Source organism: Nomia melanderi, chromosome 1 (genome assembly GCF_051020985.1).
Source record: "Nomia melanderi isolate GNS246 chromosome 1, iyNomMela1, whole genome shotgun sequence".
NCBI classification, from domain to species: domain Eukaryota; kingdom Metazoa; phylum Arthropoda; class Insecta; order Hymenoptera; family Halictidae; genus Nomia; species Nomia melanderi.
In genome coordinates this window covers 26,935,200-26,955,325 of record NC_134999.1, presented here as the reverse complement: position 1 = coordinate 26,955,325, position 20,126 = coordinate 26,935,200, and the positions used below count along the sequence as shown (strand labels likewise).

Genomic DNA, 20,126 nt, shown 5'->3' with positions numbered 1-20,126 from the left:
TACTTTTTGCTACTATCTGTAACACGTGTACATGTAACATTTACACGATGCTGTATTACTTCTGACGCTGTGAACAACAATCATTCCGTCCGTTTTATTTGTTACCGTAGCCCTGCGTTTTTTCGTGATTGACACGAAGATGGCGGATCTAGTTAACTGTTAAGTACATACGTGGGTTGCTGTAAAAGTGTCGGGAAAGAATGAGAAAAGTCACAAAGGAACTTGAATTAATAGATTCTTTGTTTTTCAAAATATTCTCCTTCGGTATTAACTAGTTAACTGCGTTTGACGAGTATACACGTCATGTTAAAGCTCAAAACGATACACAGTTTTTTCATGATAAATTAGTTATTCCTTCGGATACACATCTGATTCTTCTTTGTTTTACTTTAATTGTTTACTTGAATATATTATAGGTTCATTTGCCCTGCTTTTGTCGAGTATGTATATACTTCTTTGTTAGATATTGTTATGCGCACAATGAAAGATTTGTTTAAATTAAATTCCACAGTTAACAGATTCCTGAAACTTTTGCAGCAACCTACGTATTTGTTAACCTCTTGCCCTATAAAGACATTAAATCGTAAATCTTCGTGAAATCTTTTGATTTAATACTAGGACTACTAGTACTTAAACTGACTTTTTCAAATTGCTTCATAGAAATAAACGTGCGTTTATTAAGGTTTCAATTTCAGTTCCGATATTGCTAAATCAGCTTCGTTAATAATTTTGTAAAAAGTGTCTGAATGTTTTCATTAATTGTAAAAAAAAGAAATCAAAATGGGTAATTTTAACTCAATTTTAACTTACTTCTAGTGTTAATACTTGTACCCTCCAAAATGAAGAGGCGACTTTCAGTCCCCACTTGAATCAACACAGCAAAATTATAAAATTAATCCCTTGCCCCATAATATCGTGACAAACTCGCGATGAGGATTTCAAATGGAATTTAACAAATATAAATACCATATAATACGTTTGAATTCAAATGAAATATTATTTCTCTGTCACCAATAGTAATATTTTAGAGAAAATGTTCATATGGAATATACTTAGAATTTTTCTCTTATTTTCAATAAATTATTAATAACAAAGTAATTAGATCGTTCATGGCTCTGAAAGGATTTAATAATATATTTTGTATAAAACATATGGAATACAGAAATAAAACAGTTCTGTCCCTTAACCAGTTAACTACGTTCGACGAGTATACGTCATCTTGAAACGCAAAATGGTAGTAATTACTTCAATGATTATTTATTTTTTCAAATGAACATGTAATTCTTCTTCGTTTTGTTTTAATCTACCGTTAGAATATATTATAGGTGGATTTTCCTTGCCTTTGACGAATACATACTTCACTTTTTTATTTTATTGCGCGTAAAACGAGAGATTCTTCAAACTAAATTCCACAGTTAACTAACAAATATTTCAAACTGAATTCCACAGAACCTAAGGTTAATAATAGTAAAATACTGGTAAAATGAATTCAATTTCTAGAATCTATTCTCGTTGTTTGTAAGCGTGACCCTCCATTTTCTCGTGATCAAAGCGAAAATGGCAAACCCAGCGATACTTATTTACACAATGTGACGTTTGTTAAAGCGTAAACCCTCGTGGAACCTTTTGATTTAAATCAATCGCGTTTACTTGTGCCACTTAATCTAATCATTCTGGGGTTAATGACGTTTTGCATGACGCCCAAGAAACTTCTTAGATATTCGTGCACGCGATATTGCGTGAGCGTGCAGGGATTGTGCCCTATATACCACCAAGACGAAGGAATAATGATTTTAATTTTGTCCGACTTTCCCTTTATTTCGTTCTCCACGGCGGTATTTAATACCGTGTCGTATGAAAACGCGGCGGTCGAGATAATTTTGCAAATGAATTCAAATGCATGCTCAAAATAAAAGACACCGCAGTATCCATAAACCTGATAACAGGAATTTCATTTAAGAAATTTCTCGTTTTGCGCGTAATATAATCAAAAAATGAAGTGAGTATTCGTCAAATGCAGGAAAAATGCAGATAGGGTTAATTTTAATGAAAAACCAAAGGAAAACAAACAGGAATTACGTGTTTATCTGAAAAAATAAAGAATTCATTGTTAAAAGAATTAGTATCATTTCAAGCTTTAAGATAACATATACAATGGTCAAATGAAGTTAACTGGTTAACTAATCGAGAATCAGAAAGAATTTTCTTGTTCGACATCTTAACCGACCTTTAACTTCCTATTTGCGATCGCTGACGTGAATGCACGTCTTTTCAAATTCTATTCCTGGTTGTCACTTCTATAAATTCACATCTTTGTAAGTATTTTTCTTTAACGGAAAGTTCTTCATTTCAATCAGACACAGATCATTACTAATATTTCAAACTAAATTTTCGAATGTTCGTCTTTGTTCTAATTCTTGCGGCAATTAGCTTAAGATTTTCTTCATTTTCACCGGCAAAGAATATTAAGAAAGCAAAAAATTTGCCAGTCGCGAATGTGTTAATAATCTAAACGAATTTCTCGTAGATCTTTATTACCATTAAACTGCCCCTTATAAAGATTGCGACCAAAGTTAAAAGTTCAAAGGAAAATGCTTATAATCTTCTGTTAAGGGCCAGCCATTTCCGCCACATTGTGTAAAATATGAAAAAATGGAATATCTTTTTCGTTGAATATCGAGTAATTTCCTTTCTCTGTCTAACGACGAAAAAATAAAATGTAATCTTGACTAATTACACTGATCAACACGATTTTTGTTACAAATGATTTAATGGGTGATCTTAATAGTATTTCTCATGGTAAATACGATTATGCAGTCCGTTTTTCTCCACACCCACAGCTTTTGAGAAAATTAATTACGAGAAAAATCTCAATTTTTCAACTTTGAACATATTGTGCGTCTTAATTATCTTTTGCCTTTCAGCATTGTTTAAACATGTTTAAATGTTTGTAATATCATTCAAATTTACATCATTGTATTCAGAGAGATCCACAGAATAATACTGTGCAAGAAAATTTAAAAAAATTTTCATAATTAAAACACAGCAAACGTTTAAATTTGAAAAATTGACTTTTCTTTCAAAATTAATCTTCTCAAAAACTGTGGGTGATGGAGAAAAACGGATTGCACGTTCGAATTCAGCATGAGAAATACTGATCATCCATTAAATCTTCTGTAACAAAAGAAAAGGTAAATTTTGTAGACTAGCGTTACATGCCGTTATACTGACTGTGAGATCATTATGTTGTCGTGTACTTACAGAACTATTATAATTTTGTTGCAGAGGGAAGCAGAAGCCATTCGCGGTGCATTGTATCTTAGCGTGACGCTAGCGATCGCATGGATAATAGGAGCAGCAGGATTGTCATTGGCATGGCTGGTATTGGTTCTAGCACTAGCTGGTACGATATTTAAAACGAGAGTGTCCAGGCTACTCCAATCTTCGATTCAACAAGAATTGGGAAGACTGCGTCGCAGAAGAGCTTTGTACAAAGACGAAACCGCCGAGTGGTTAAGTTTGTTACTTAACAAATGGTGAATATTCCTTTTATATAATACAGTAATGCTCGTTTAAATTCCACAATTTTGGGTCCCAGCAGTGGAATTTAACCGAGCAGAAAAACAGGAGGAAGCTAATTGCTTCCGGGAATTGACTCGAGCACAGCCTAATAAAGGCAGAGAAACGTTGTAGTGAGCGAAAGCGGGATAGACACAGTCCGTCGAGTATCGGGGGGTCGAAACGCGGGATTTAAAGCGATACAGCACGCGTCGTCAAATATAAACATGCAATGAAGAAAACTTCAATTGCAGTAATTTCAATGTAACCTTCTCATGTGTAGTGCCAGTGAATATCTGAGATTGTTGCAAGTAAAATGAGTCCAAACACGGTGGAAATCGGACTAGTTTCACCGACTTAATGTAATTAACGACATTAAATGTTCGTTTGTCTCAAATTGAAAAAACCAGAACAATTTACGTCGTGTTTGGACTCACTTTAATGAGAATAATCTCAACATTCTATTGTTACTACGATTGAGAAGGTAAAATTAAAATAATTTCAATTGAAATTTTCTTCGTTGCATGTTTATACAATACTTTACGCATGCAGAATCCCTCTGACCCGTGTCTGTCTCTTTTCCCTTCATTGTATTCATTTTCTGCTTCTGTCTACTGGGTTACGTTATACTAAGTTCGAAACAATGAGTAGTGGGGGAAGAGAAATTTCTGTGGAATTTAAGCGAGCATCACTGGATATCCAATGGGAAGGGAGATCTTTACTTAGACTATACAACGAAATCTTTTCAACCAGTACACGCCGAGTTTGGTGGAATTCATGTGAGGCATAGTTTCCAAGAAAATATTTGACACGTATTTTTTCTTATCGGCCAACATACAAAGCACCCCTCAAAGGTGAGGATTAAAAGTATATTTTTTACAGTATCTCTGAAACTACGGACTGTATAAAAGAAATGTAATTTCGAGGCGAACAATTTGAAGCAAAAATTTGTTTTCTGCACCCCCTAGTTTCAGAGATATTGTAAAAAATATACTTCTAACCCTGATAATCCTCCAATTCAGTACAACAAAACAAACTTTACTATTAGGTCGTGTCATATGAAATGTCGGGTTTATCTTATTCATAAATATTTGTACTCCTATTGTTGTTATTCCTTTATTTTTCATGTAATCTCTTAAACAATTTCATTATCGATTACCAGAGTAACTTTTTGCAAAAAAGATTTTCCGAATTACGCATAACTATTTCTTGTGTCGTTTTCTGAAAACATGGATACCGTTAACATTCGTGTAATTTTCTTATATGAATTGAAACTTAGAAATAATACTACGAAAACCGCTGAAAATCTAAACAAACCATTTGGAGACAATACTGTGAATGAAAGAACAGTGCAGCGTTGATTTGTAAAATTTCGTTTCGGTGATGTCTCTTTGCAAAATGAGGCGCCTGGTAAACCCGAAATAATAGTTTATAACGATGTCTTTAGAACTGATTAATTTTAAACACTCAGAATCTTACAAAAAACCGATATATTCATTAAAAACACGTTCCCTTTTTCCGACATCCGACATTTCATATTACACGATCTAATACAAACTCGTAGCTTTTCCATTTATTCGGAATTTGTCGTGTATCGTTAAAATGTTCGACCTTGCTTGTCGATCTTCGTTGGAATAATTTTCTTTGTTTTTTTTATTATGAATGACAGATTCGTGCGTTTCAGTGGCAGTAATATTGAACGCGATCGGAATATCTCTGTTGGAATATCACGCGATTGTTAATGCTTCGACGTGCTCCCATAGGTGAATGAACGTTGATATTCGCGAAAGAATACTATGTAGGCATTTGTAAACATTCCACATTCCTCGTGCGTATAACCGTCGCCTTTCACATTTCGTTGATACTCCGCGTGCATACGCGGCTGAAATGATTCTTGCCTCTCGTAGCTGAACGCCTTACGAACAGAACAGTAAGGATCATTAAAGCTCTCTGTAAATGCATATGTTTATGCATCTACTTAAGTAGGTACGATATGCACAAAATGTGTAGGAAACAAAAAGTTGAACAATTATCACAGATTTGCCTGATCCGACGAAATGAAAAATATACCATTATCGTTAAAACCTTTTGTTATAAGATTTATGTGATTGATGTGTGAAAATAATATTATAACAATATTATAATGATATTATGAAACACAGGTTATGATATAGTAAATAATAGTAATCGTAATAATATGATGGTATGGTAACGCTGAGTTATTCATTGACAATATAGTCTAAGAGCTTATATATACAATTGTATAAAGCTATATGAAACTATATGAAACTATATAAAATTATATAAAACCATAGACAAACTATATAAAACTATATGAAAGAATGTAAGACTATATAAAACTATGTAAAACTATATAAAACTATATATATCTATATAAAACTATGTAAAACTATATATATCTATATAAAACTATGTAAAACTATATAAAACTATATAAAACTATATAAAACTATATAAAACTGTATAAAACTATATAAAACTATATAAAACTATGTAAAACTATATAAAACTATATAAAGCTATATGAATAGATTAGGGAAATTCAGATAATTGTTCATTTCATTTTCAATGTAGTGAAACTTTTATTCAAGGAAAAATTTATTATAATTAAATCACATGAAAATTTCTCTCATTTGAGAAACATTAGAATGAATATTAACTTCAGTTCCATTAAAAGATTGCTTCATAAAAGTTTGTTAAATTAATTTATAAACGTTAGGAATACTTCAACGAACGTTTATTTAGCGAATTTATTTTAAACTCGCGTGTCGATTGAATCTTTCTAATCCGGAAATGGAAAGTACATTACTTGTAGAATTTCTAATTTGATTCAGATTTACGATACATTTGATATGCATTAGATCTGCTTTATAATGCAGAGATTTCATCTATCGCGTCGTAAACCCTTTCTCTGCTTTCCTCGAAATTTTCATAAACGTTTACTATCGTTTCCAGAGGATTTTGTTTCGTATTTAAAATGGTAATGTGCTGTTTAATGCGAATGTTTAATAATTCCGAGTAAAAAAGTCTTTTCAAAAGGAAATTAAAATCTTCCCTGCCCTTCCATATACAAATAACTAGACGCTAATCAATTTTAACTAGGAGTTTAAAATCTAAACTCTCTCTTCGTTAATTATCCTGACTAATTAACTCTAAGGAATTTTATATAAATATTTAATATTCCAATAGTTTTCTTATAAAGCGACTATACAAAATTTAAGTACAATTAGACAATACAACATTATCTAATAATTGAATCTCATACATCTTTAGTTTGTCCAAATACAAAAATTTGACGAGTATGTATTAGAAAAATGATAATACTCATTGGTTCAAAAGTTATGAAGCATTAAATTTTCGCATTACACTAGAAATTGTCGTCTTCATTTTCATTTATTGAATTCGTTCCTCATAATATGTGTACTCGAACTTCATTTGGATAATAGAGATTGGTATTAGTGAGGTTAGTTTTTGTGGGATGGGGTGCAGCCGCCTCCCCTTCAGAGAAAACCAGCCCCACTAATCCCAATCTCTATTATCTAAATGAATTTCGAGTACACATATCACAAGGAACAGCTTTAATAAATGAAAATGGAAACCATTATTTCCAGCGCAATGAGAAACTTTAATACTTCATAACTTTCGAACCAATACTCATTGCCAAAAAGTTCGAAGCCTTGGGTATACAGAACAATGACCTTAACAATATAAGTCAAGCTCAAGATCATCTCTTTTTGTTAATAAGTGCGAAAACTCCTCATTCCCGGACATGCGAATATCTGGAAAACCACGGCTGAGTGGCGGTCACATGAACAGGGAAAAGCTGTTCAGAATGATGATCTTGATAATGTATTTTAAGATCATCCAAATCGGCGAAGAATCAGTGTTGTAAATAATTACCGGACATTGCTGTCCTGTTTTACCTGACTGATCCGTTTTACCCTACTTTCCCCTAACTCTTCCTTTTCATCTTTGCTACAAAACAACAATAATTGACTGGTCACGAGTGAATTCGTGTTTGCACTTGCGTTAGCCACATCAATTTCTAAAACGCAGGGCAATATAGAATATTGCAAGAGTAAAATATTGAAAGTTACCTAAAAGATATGCCCAAGGTTTCGTTTCATTTCATTATGTATAAATAAAGTATATTGTCAACAATGTGTTAAGAGACACTAAATTTACGACTCATAGAAAATCTCTCTCGCGTTAGGAAGACCCGGACGATTTCGCTCGTTCCGCGGGAAAAATGGCGACACACACAGCTGTCTGCTTGAATGGAGTTTTCCTTTCATTCAGTTCGAATCATTATCCACGGTGAACGTAATACCGCGAACGGGAAGGAACCACCCGCAAAGATATTATAATGCCGCGTTATAACCCGCAGCAGTTTGCACAAGCTAACCACGGTTTAACGATAATGACACGAATTCATTACCGTGCTGCGGCGAAAGGAGTATAAACCGGACAGCTATATCCACACTTTTCAGTACCGCAGTGTCTCAGGTTGCCACCACACGCAGTGATTATTCACAACCACACGATCACTGGAAGATTTTAAAACATTCGTGTCGGATAATTTTTGTTAAAGCTTCCCAATAAAACAGGGTATTAATACTGTTTCTATCGAAGGTGTCAAAGGACACCTTTTGATATTGTAACTCATAATTGCTTCCTCAGTTTAATCATTTTTCTTCGATTGAATTTTGGACATTTCCTATAGTTAATTTTATAATTATTATTCGAAAAGTCGCAAAGTCCATTCAAATTGAAATGAAAACATGTATGTAGTAAACGAGTAATTGACTTTATTAATAAATATTTCAGATATATTAATAAAGAATTAAAAATTAACAACTGTGTAAATCATAATCAACAAAAATTAACTATTATTTTTTCAATCTTAATTTTCGGTTACACTTAGCACGGTGTAATATTTTTGATGAATAGGTGGTACGTAAGGCAGTAAACTCATTATATCATTATATTTCTCTTTTGTTATTAACCTTGCAGTTGTGCAAAGAGGTAACAAAGGAAAACACCAACAATCATTAGGAAGTGTTTTCAATCATTGATTATATTAACACATTACGTACCGGCTAATTTTCAGGTAACTGAATTGCGCGGATGGTGATTTTCAGTGAAATCAACTTATATCACTACGTATAGAAAAACTCAAGTATCATATAGTTATGTAATATATTTTAACCACCTGTAGACCCATGTAACTTTGAAGCCAGAAATCAATATATTGCCATCTTGCTGATTTATTGTATTTCATTTTGCACTCAAAGTGGTGAATAAAATTAAGTGATCAGTTAACTTAAACTTTTATATACTCTTAGGCGTGAAAGTTTAACATTATTCTAACTTGAAAGTTACAAAATATATTCGGTTGATGAAATTATTGAAACTATTGAATACATTGTTAATACGTATTCATATGTGGATATTTATTAATTTTGTACTGCATAGATTTTGTTATAATCATGAACAAAAATTCGGTCCATAGAGGATTAAATAGATAATCTTGTTTAATTTATTAATAATTAACATGTCACTTGCAAATAGAACTCAGAAAAATTGCAAGGTATGAACTGTTGGTTTTTATGATTACTTTCTCAACTCTGCTTGATAAAACTACTTTATCCTTAACAATTTAATGGAAAAAGAGAAGAATTGGATATAGTTATATTGCATCTACGTTTGCTCTAAAGGTTAAAGAAATAACATTTAGATTTGTCGAATTCAATTTAAAATTTTCATCACGAGTCTGACACGATATTATCGGAAAAGGAGTTAAAATAGTTAAGATGGCACATGAATTCGTGTAATCTTTTCTCACGCGAAAAAATAAGTTTTCATAGTTTAATATAGTTTTTATAGTTACAAAAGAAAGTACACTTTAAGTTGTTTTGAAGGAAGTAAAGCAGATGTTATAATTAAATTTGGCAACTCGGATATTGAATCTAATTTTCCTCTACTTCGATACACAGATTTATAATATAATTTATTACCAAATTATGTAATACAGGTGGAGGTTCAGCGCAGCAGGTATATTTTCCTTAGCAAAGGAAAGATTGGAACCACTGTTAAATGAAGCTAAACCAGGAATATTAGGTGAGCCGATTTTGTTTTATTAAAAAACGCTGTTTAACACATTCACGTAGAGACATGTTTCTATATGTTTAATCATAGACTGTAAAAATGACGTTGGAGCACAGACTATTGTTACGTGTCTAGTTTTCTGACTACAATTACTAATCATAGGTAAATGTTAATAAATAATCTAATAAATAATTTACTTATTTATGTTGATTTATTTTAATGTTATAAAGATGCGTACCGCCGGTGGTGTATTTCGGTGTAAACGTGAAGAACAACATTTTCTCGAAGAAAATAGGAAGTTACATTTTCAATTAAAAAATGATTAAGAAAATATGGTTTCGTACATTTGTTTCAGGACCACTGGAGCTGAGGGAACTCACTCTTGGCGAACAAACTCCTTATGTGACACGTATAAGAACTTTGGATTACACCAATGACGATGACGTTCCTGAAGGACAAACTGGTCAAACGAAATTGTCCATCGAAGCCGACGTACGCCTCGATTGTGAACAGTTTCGTATGTTGATTACAACCAGGCTGTTTGGGAAAGGGTGAGTATATATCTATGTTTAAGGTATTTGTTGTATCAACGAACATACCATCTCCTAAGTTTTTAATCATTAAATGTTCAATTTCTCAAATATTCAAATGTTCAAATTCTCAAATTCTCAAATTCTCAGATGTTCAAATGTTCAAATTCTCAAATTCTCAGATGTTCAAATTCTCAAATTTTTGAATCAAAATTAACAAAAAATTTCTTTACTCTCAGTCGCATATTTCCTCAACCCTCTTTACTATGAGTTAAGATGACCTCATTTAAAGCGTTGTCTCCTAAGAACATATCTTGACCGTTAATCGGAACATTACTGCCCATATTATCACAATTTATCGTAAGGTCTATAATATAAGACTGTGATAAAAACTTTTTCTGAAAGATAAAACGTTCAATTAAAGGGTCGGCATGGACGTTGATTTAGCCGTGGAGAAACTATCACTCTCGGGAACGATTCTTGCCACCCTGACCCTTAACTCCATGGCACCATTCCCTCACGCAACCTCTTTAAGCGTGAGTTTCGTGGAGAAACCGGACGTTTGGTTCAGCGTGAGAATACTCCGAGCCGTACAAATGATGGAAATGCCTTTAATTAAGACCTGGATCCACGCGGTGGTTACGGACGCCTTGGCCAGCTGGATCGTTGATCCAGGTCACTTGGAGATGAATCTGAGAGCGCAAGAACGACCCGGACCCAGACTGGATTTTATGGCGAATTCCATACCGCAAGGAGTGCTTACCGTTTTCTTGTCTCAAAACGGTTCTTCAGGTGATTAAAAAGCCATCTGGTTCACCCATAAAACGAACGTTTTGACTCTTCCGCAAACGTTATTCGTATAACTATACTATCCTTGTGTTAACACCGGATTGACGGACATTTAATGTACAGTTTGTTCTATCGGTCTTAGAAAATTTGAAATTTGTGTAAAAGTAGACAATTAGAATACGTATTTTCGTGATTGCATCAATCAAAATCGATTCAAACATTTACCAAATAATATTTATGAAATTTAATATCAGTCAAATTGACTCGTTTTGTAAATCTAATGTTGATCAACACTGTGTTAATTAAGAAATATGTGTATTTTTTCTAAGAATTTATAACAGAACGAATCTAGAAAAAATCGAATCTGGTAAATCTAGTGTTGATTAACACTAAATTTAACAGAGTCTTGATTTGTTCTTTTCCATTTTTTTTAGAAAAATACACATGCTCTTAGATAAATTAATTGATTAATATGAATACTAAAATAAAAGTCTGACAAACTTGTTGTATTATAGTTGACAAATAAATCATAGGACAAGGGATTAATGTACTCTCAATTTTCAACGAGAATATTAAATTGTCAATTATAACAGAAATTAAACTTTATTTCATTTAATATTTGAAACAGCTAAATAAAATTCGAACGTACGTTAATGTTTAATGAATAACCATGTTTTTTATTACTTATTGTTCCTTACAATTTCAGTCGGCGATGAAGCTAGGTGGCTCGTCGTAACGCTAGGAGATCAAAGGCGTGTGACGACTCCCTTAAATTCTACATGGAACGAGGACGTCTCGTTTCTGGTCGGTGCCTTGGATAACGAGAAAGTTTCCATCAAATTAAAAGCAAAACGACTTGTCAGCACGATCACTTTGGCACAATTCGAATTGGCGCTTGGGCTCTATAACTGGGACAACTCGCAGGTGTAAGTTGAGAAAATGTAAACTTGGGAAAAATAAAATTTACTTGTTTAGTAGAAATGTTTCATAAAAAACGTTACTATTTGAAATTTTACTTCCGTCGCACAACAATATTCGATAATTAATTCAATATAATTAGAACGAAACTTCGTCTTGCACATTTATGTTATTTATTTAAAATTTTTTATTCTCCATTCATAATTTTATGAATATGATAATCAAAATATCGATTAATTAATAAATTGTTTCTCCAATATAGCAATAAGTATTGGTGAGAAAATAAATATTAAACGGATTCTTTACTAAAATCATATTACCAGAAAGAATCGAAGAAACAGTTAAAGATTTAAAAATTGAAGAAACAAGAAAATATTGAAAAGATCGAGAGCGAAGACAATTATCTTCATTTATTTGTTTCTGTTCGAACAGAATCGAGACGGTACTGCAACAAAAGAAACCATCCCGCAATAGTGCTAACATTCCAAACATCAATGCCCGATTAGAGTACACCACCCTTCCAAAGCTAGATCCAGATTTACCGCAACCAGAATTAACAGAGGATAATACACATCTTTCAGGTATTTTACAGTTTAATTTTATCTTCTATCGTTTTTCAACGCGCAGCCGCTAAAACCAACGCTACATAAATATATTGGATCGAAATACTGAGATCCTTAAAAAACGTCGAGAAACTAGAAGAAAGTAGAACGGTTAACACTTAGACAACCTCCTGGAAAGAAACTACGACCTTTTTCACTAACTTTACCTGAACTTATTCAACAAATTTCATTAAAAACTGTATTTTACAAAAGCAGGAAAGGTATTTAATGAATTGCGAATATCCCCAATTCGAAACTTACTAAATAACAAAAAGGTATAAACAAAGTAAATGCCAATATATTGCTAAGGGAAAAGTGGGAGAACTCCCTATTCGGTTGGCTAAGTGTACAAATACCTTTGATCCTTGGAAATAGTGAAATAAATATCTATGTAATCCATTTGTATCATATATATATAATTTTGTATTATAAATCAATAGATTTATAGATCGCTAGATTGAGTCCCTGTTGTTCGATTGCTCTTTTTCCTAGTATTCTTCGTACAAATACCTTAGGAGATCGTAATATGTTTCTTAAAAACCAAAAAAGACGTAAATAGGCGATCGTGTTCGGTATTATCCGTATCTGGTATTTTCAGTGTCACGAAAATACTCCAACCGAGCACAAAGATCAGGTAAAACACTAAATAAATACTGTATCGGCGATGATGTATGTTGCTTCCGAGCATGAATTTCAAATATTTTCGTTTTCTTGTTAAAGCACAGCGCAGTATATTATTTCACTTTCGCATAATACTTTTTAAGAAACATTAGCACTAGAACTAATATCAGATGAATCAAAATGACCCGTTTCTAATTTCTCCTTTTAAAATTATTGAAAAAATATCAAATAATTCTTTGAGAAATATTAGAGAAATTGTTTTCGTAATACACAAACTGAATTATAAATCAGTCGAAATCTCGATAGATGTGCTTTTAGAGTTTCTATACAAAAGTGAAGCAAAGCTAATTCGACTATTCGGTAGTTCTAGTGTTAAATTCGTATAATTTTATAGAATATACACTGATTCAGTCATTAAATGATGAACATACATTTTCAGGAGTACTCGTCGTGTACATTCATTCCGCAGAAAATCTCAATAGCGACAGTTCTCAGTGCAATCCTTACTGCATGCTGTTTAACAACCGAAAAAAGGTATTGTTCCATTATTTTACTCTTCAAACTATGTTAATGTAAATGAAACAGAGGTGAACTTCTTTCTTTTTTTTTGTTAAACTTACAGGTAAAAACAACACATTACATTCGAAGTACTAATTCGCCATGCTGGGAATCCAGAGCCCAATTTCTTGTTCAAGATTATACACAAGTCTCTTTGAGTTTTGTGATATACTCCTGGAACATATCCAAATCTACTGACAGTGACATGCTTGGGCTCGCTATATTATCATTATCCCAGGTAAAATTACACAATTATTTATTCAAAAACTATTTAATAACATATACTTATACAGTAATTTAATATGATAATTTTCAATACTGAAACTATAAGCTTCTTAGCAGAAAATGGTGGTTTTCCCTTAAATTTTGCTTTTCTTACTGATTTTTTTAAAAAAAATATTAAAAAAACAAAAATTTATTTTTAACAAACAATGCATTAAACCGTGACAACATTATCTCATCTTCGTTTAGAAAGAACTCAATGTTTTACAATATTCTTAATGCAGGAAAGTGCATGGATAATAAAGAAAGAACTGCCTCTCAGTGGCTCGAATAATATGTCGACGATGACAGTGTCTGTCATGTTCCATCCCGTGAAAAGTGTGCAGCAGGTAGTCACCAGCCGAAGAAGTAGCTTGGCTCTTCCGGTATCAGATGACGAACCCAAAACAAAAAGGAATAGTTTGCCCTGGATGCAACAAGCTGTTAGTATAATCGATATCAATAATTATCTATCTATAATTATATATCTCTACATAATGATTATATTAGTATAATTTATATTCATATTATAATCATTATTTTACTCTACGGTAATATTGTTTCATTTTTGACTTGTCATATTTCATATAAATCTAATTATTCGCAGAAGTTATTACTGACTCACAAGGATATAGATCCAGCATCATCGGACGTATCGAGTCTACTCTCCACCGGAAGTGGATTGATGGAAGTAACGCTATTACGTGCAAAGGATCTCGTAGCAAAGGATCTGAACGGCTTCAGCGACCCTTTCTGCGAATTAAAGCTGAACAACGAAACGAAGTACAAGAGCAGTATAAAGAAGAAAACACTGAATCCTTGCTGGGACGAAAGTTCCATTATGGGTTTGCCAAGGATAGGCGAGACCTTAGATGTCGTAAGATTCTTAAATTACATTAGTTCCTTACTATATAATTCTTTTCTCAATTAGACTCGTGGAAGCTACTTTACTGTTAATTACCATTGTTAATTACCATTATCAAAGTAAATTTATTATTAAGTATAATTAATAAATTAATGTTAGTAAAATAATATATGAATTAACTGACATTAGTAAATTAAAATTAAGAAATATTGTTATTATCTCAAGAACTTCATCGAATTAAATTAACACGTTTGAGATCAGCGTTCATTTCAGTAGCAATCTTTACAATTACAATATTTTCTAAAGACAACAAATTGTTTTCATAAAATGGAAATAAAATTCAACTTACGATTTTAGATACGAACACACGTGAGAGTAATTTAATTTTCTTTACACAATGTAGAAAATGTTAAACGTCACAAATATGTAACGCTGATGGCAAATGTGTTAAATTCGTAAATATAATAGCTAGAATATAAGTATTATACATAATATTTTCGTTATATAGGTTTTATGGGATCATGATACTTTTGGAATGAAGGATTACCTTGGAAAAGTATCATTGACTCTCGATGACATCCGGAAGTTGTCGAACAGCGATCAGTCCCATTGGTTCACGTTAAGAGGAACCAAAACTGGATCTGTAGAGTTGAGAATTAAGGTCTTGTCCGAAGAATGTGAGGTAATGAAAAAGCTTCTTAATAAGACAAAAATCGTTTTATTTATTGTTCCTTTTATTCCTTGTTTTAATAATAAATGAATTATTTTATTTAGACTCAAAGCACGTATGCAGCCAGCAACATCAGTGAAAGCTCGACACAATTGAACATTGAAACTTCTGAGACAGTATCAAACATCATCAGAAGACCATCGATGGAAAAATCAAAGATGAGGTTGCATTTAGATGTGGTGCCACCACCACCCCCACCACGTACTGTGACTTTATTAAAACCAACTATTTCTAGTCAATCTGGTAAGTTGTTTAGTAGATGATTAATTCGTTTATTAGGTACAAATTTAATTGTATTTTGTGACTAATTTGATTCGTTCGAATTGTTTTAATTAGACAAAGCTAGTGTTGGAAGCAAAGATTCTAACGAGATGAATGGCTCTCAGAACTCATGGATACCCAGAGTTATTACAGAAAGAGTAACAGATATGACTGACACTACCGATTCAACAAAATTGAGAGAACGACGATCTTCTCATAATAGCCTGACACCAAGCCCGGAACAAAACTTTGGCAAGAAATTGCCACAATACAATAGCTTCCGTGTTATGAAACAGAAGGTAATCAAATGATTATATAATTATAGAGTAATTATAAAGTAGTTAGAAGTTAAAATCATAACTTTTTCAATTACAGTTCTGAGTTGTAACACTTTATCCACTAAAGATTATATAGCAATTTTTTTAAACGATTAATTAACAACTAAAGATTTCATAATCGACCGTCCTATAGGCCTAGTAATTATAATCATGAACTAAGTCCATTTTAAATAACTACATAACAATTTTTTTAAAGTTATTGCTTAATAAATCGCAACAAATTCTATTACAAATATTCAATGATATTGGGAATATAAATAATAGAAATAATAGAAATAAAATAAATATCTTCAGGTAAAGAGAGGACTAAAGCTTCGTAGATTTCGATCAGAAGTAAATATAGAAGAGAAAAATGATGCAAAAGGTATAACATTAAGCTTGGAACCTAGAGGTGGAGGAGAAGCTGATGCTACAGAGCTTTTACAAGAATCCGGTTTAGCTCATGCTGTATCACAACCTGATATGCTTGGCAGAATAAGACAGCCTAGTCCACGTTTAAGACTAAGACCACCAAATGGTTAGTAAACTAGATTAATAAATTATATTTTAATTTCTTGAGTAATATTTCTATGAAATATACGAAACATGCATAATGTTCGATTACTAAAATTATTTTTATTGTATTAGAATTAAAAGTTGTTAATGGTACCAGAGAAAAATATTCAGGTATAGAAGGTAAAGTTCTTCAAGCTCAAGGTCTTCATGTTGCACACATCGCTCAATTATATTGTAGAATTAAACTTCAGACGTAAGTATATACTAAATTATTATGTACATACTTATGTATTAACTGATGTATTACACTATGTAAATACTTAATTATTATATAAATAGTTATAGTTATACAGTATAGTAACACTAATGTCTGACACTTAACAGATGTACCAGTCCTGATAAAATTGCATCTTCAACAAACACTGGTAAAACTTTGGCAAAATCTCGACTTTTACCTGCTATGCCCAATCCTCAGTTCAGTATAGACTTTCACATAGAAAGTGATAATGTTCCACGACAGTCTTTATTGATATTTGAAATTCGAAGTGCTAGCAAAGAGTTACTAGCCAGTCGACGAATCACTCTTCATGAATTATTGGGTATATATAGAAATATAATTTTCACACATTTGAGTTTGAATATGTGTTCAACTAAACTTTACAAATGTTAATATATCATGCCATTTTTAGGAGTCTCCGCTGCAACTGATGAAATTCATACATGGTTAGCATTAAATAATGGAGCATCATTAGAAGTACAAATTGCTCATGGAAGAGAATTAAAAACTAAATCCACAAAAAAATTATTCCGATCTTGGTCGGTACACCGAATAGGAAAAATATGAAACACCATAGAATTGTATATTTTTAAACCATATTTCGTACACTCAATACATACTTTAATTCATCAAACAGAACATTGTACAAATTATACATTTTTTCTCTATAAACATAGATTATAATAATTAAAACTTTTACGTACTCATATCATATTACAAATGTTTTATTTACATGTAAATATATACATATATATACACACACATATATATATATATTTAGATAAAAATAAATATATTACTTAATGTTACTTCATAACAAAAAATTGTAATGTTTTGTAAGATAAAAAGAGTGGTTTAATTCTACATCATAAAATGATTTATTAATAATGTTAAAGAAACAAATACTATCCTTCTATCATCCATTAAAGTATGAGTTCGTACTATATATATTCTTTAAATACTTTAGACTTTTATTAAATGTTATGTGGTGTTTCTATTTTGTTGTGTTTTGTAAATTCGTATATTTTATAGTCCGTTCAAACCGAATCAATTATAATTTCAAACAAATGCCCATGATGATCAATTTTTTTTTTAATAGTTCAAATAAAACGCACGTCGATGTTTTATTTACTTACACTCACTCATCTTGTTCAATGGACTTGAAATATCAATGCGTACATACTTACAAGTATTATTACTTCTGCATTTGTTTATGAGAAAAATCACATTTTTATATTTATTTTCCTCACTATGGAAACAAGTTCTGTTAAGACTTCAATTAAGATGCGAATTTTTTAAACAAAATGTTTTAAAAAATTGGTACATATATTATTCTACCATTATAAATATAAACTCAACCTTACCTTTAGTATAATTCAGCATATGTGATACATTTTTCATTTTATAATTTTATTTAAAAAGTAGGTTTAAAAATACACACTCGAAAATTGCATTGTTACCAACCTTATTTTACAGAGTTTATTTATACATAAATTTACATTTTATAATATACAGTTCATCACAATTTGCATTATTATAATCAATGTATAATTTACATTATTCTAAATAAATATAATATATTACTAAAAATAATAACTTTAAATTTGCACTGTATTATCAAATATAAACACTTCTTGAATACTTTACTTAATAATACAGATAACAGTAATAAAATTGGAATGAGTAATACTTTAAAATATGAAATTGAATATTTTCAACTTCTTTAACAGTGTCATTATATGAGATTTTAAAGCAATAGTTCTTAATCTCTAATAACCACATGCATAAGTGAAATATGTTGTTATTGTACTCATAACGATGAAAAAGAAAAACTGAAATGTTATGTGAATGTAAACTATTCGCGTACAGCAATTTCTTGTAACACTTTTTTCAATAATTGTATTCGATATAATTATACTGTATCCACTTTTCTCTTATACCGTATAAAATATTTTAAATATCATAGAAAATGTTGTGTAAAAAGGTGTATGTATATATATAATATATATAATTTAAACATTTTTTAAGAAAATTTAGATTTGATAAAATGTAAACTTGCAACTTTGTTACTATTTTATGAGAAATAATATCAAATATCATGTATAAACAGTAAATACATAATTAACAATTTCTGCTTGAACAATAATTATGCGTTGCTTAAAACAATTTTATGAACGGTATAAATTTTTCAAGGTTACAATCTGTTTTCCTTTAATTCATTTGCCACTGAAATAAAATTTTCTTATGTGATAATATAATAAAAATATTATTAAAATAACATATCACAAAATTAATATACTGCATTCAAGTACATAATAATATATTTTATAATAACGATAATATAACTATAATAACTATAATATAATAATAATAAATTTTAGCAACATACCTTTAATGTTGGCTGTACATTATAATTACTAGCTTCTTCTTCACGTCTCTCACGTTGTTGGTCTATCATTTGTTGACGTTTAACAGCATCCATATTTCTAATACCTCGACTTTGCAACTTAGCAATTCTGCTCTCAGCTGCTTCCATCTGCTGCCTTCTCCTAGTATCCTAAATAAAGAGATATAATTTTTAACATAAAATTAATTTATATCTATTTATTCATTCTTATTTAATAATTTTAAAATCATTTCATTTTGACTATTTAAATACTATCAATATTAATAACAGAAATGAAACAAAATAAAAAATAATTTCAATTGTTATAATAAAAATTCAGAAATAATTTTTTACACTTACGCAGATAACCTCAAAATAATGAACTTACCAAATCTGGAGTTAAATTTTCACATGAAGATGATTGTTTACAACAAGATCCACAAAGATTTCCCATAGCGAATACAACACTTTTATTGTGTGTAACAAGGTAAACTATTTCTATAACAACAAACGCTCCGGAAAAAATACATATGCGTCTTACGAATTGCCAACTTGTATCAGTTGGTGTCAGTTTTCAATCAATAACATAGACTTAAAACTTGTCAGAAGTCACGTGTAATACGACATTTTGCCCGCGGTTTAAAACTATTCAGAAAGTATCGTCAATATCAAAAATACTCTAAATATTCTAGTAAATACTACCTAAATACAAGAGTCAATTAATGAATAACATAACGTTAAAACAGAAAGATTATGTGACCAAAAAAACTAGCTTTTGTATTTGATTGTAAAGGGATCATTTGTATAC

At 31.2% G+C, this 20,126-nt stretch overlaps 2 protein-coding genes across 23 annotated transcripts in view; one reads left to right on the top strand and one right to left on the bottom strand.

Annotated features, from left to right (window-relative positions):
• Positions 1-18,528, top strand: part of LOC116428533 (uncharacterized) — a 55,750-nt gene extending 37,222 nt beyond the window's left edge. For 21 of the 22 annotated variants that reach the window (XM_031980280.2, XM_031980278.2, XM_031980281.2 and 18 more), the window contains 18 exons: positions 3,286-3,536; positions 9,614-9,699; positions 10,043-10,238; positions 10,642-11,009; positions 11,713-11,932; positions 12,357-12,505; positions 13,125-13,160; positions 13,587-13,681; positions 13,770-13,943; positions 14,212-14,409; positions 14,574-14,843; positions 15,340-15,513; positions 15,606-15,804; positions 15,898-16,121; positions 16,455-16,677; positions 16,788-16,908; positions 17,040-17,254; positions 17,345-18,528. In XM_031980280.2, coding sequence (XP_031836140.1) covers positions 3,286-3,536; positions 9,614-9,699; positions 10,043-10,238; positions 10,642-11,009; positions 11,713-11,932; positions 12,357-12,505; positions 13,125-13,160; positions 13,587-13,681; positions 13,770-13,943; positions 14,212-14,409; positions 14,574-14,843; positions 15,340-15,513; positions 15,606-15,804; positions 15,898-16,121; positions 16,455-16,677; positions 16,788-16,908; positions 17,040-17,254; positions 17,345-17,499 — 3,354 coding nt within the window. In that variant the 3' untranslated portion in view covers positions 17,500-18,528. The remainder of the gene's footprint in view (positions 1-3,285; positions 3,537-9,613; positions 9,700-10,042; positions 10,239-10,641; positions 11,010-11,712; positions 11,933-12,356; positions 12,506-13,124; positions 13,161-13,586; positions 13,682-13,769; positions 13,944-14,211; positions 14,410-14,573; positions 14,844-15,339; positions 15,514-15,605; positions 15,805-15,897; positions 16,122-16,454; positions 16,678-16,787; positions 16,909-17,039; positions 17,255-17,344) is intronic. The other variant, XM_031980277.2, reaches the window with a different exon arrangement.
• Positions 18,381-20,049, bottom strand: Svip (small VCP interacting protein). Its single transcript, XM_031980283.2, has 3 exons — positions 19,707-20,049; positions 19,322-19,489; positions 18,381-19,158 (listed from the first exon to the last, which is right to left on the bottom strand). Exons 1-3 carry the CDS (start codon positions 19,770-19,772, stop codon positions 19,144-19,146), a joined length of 249 nt encoding a protein of 82 aa, XP_031836143.1. The 5' UTR covers positions 19,773-20,049; the 3' UTR covers positions 18,381-19,143.
• Positions 20,050-20,126: the final 77 nt, after the last annotated feature.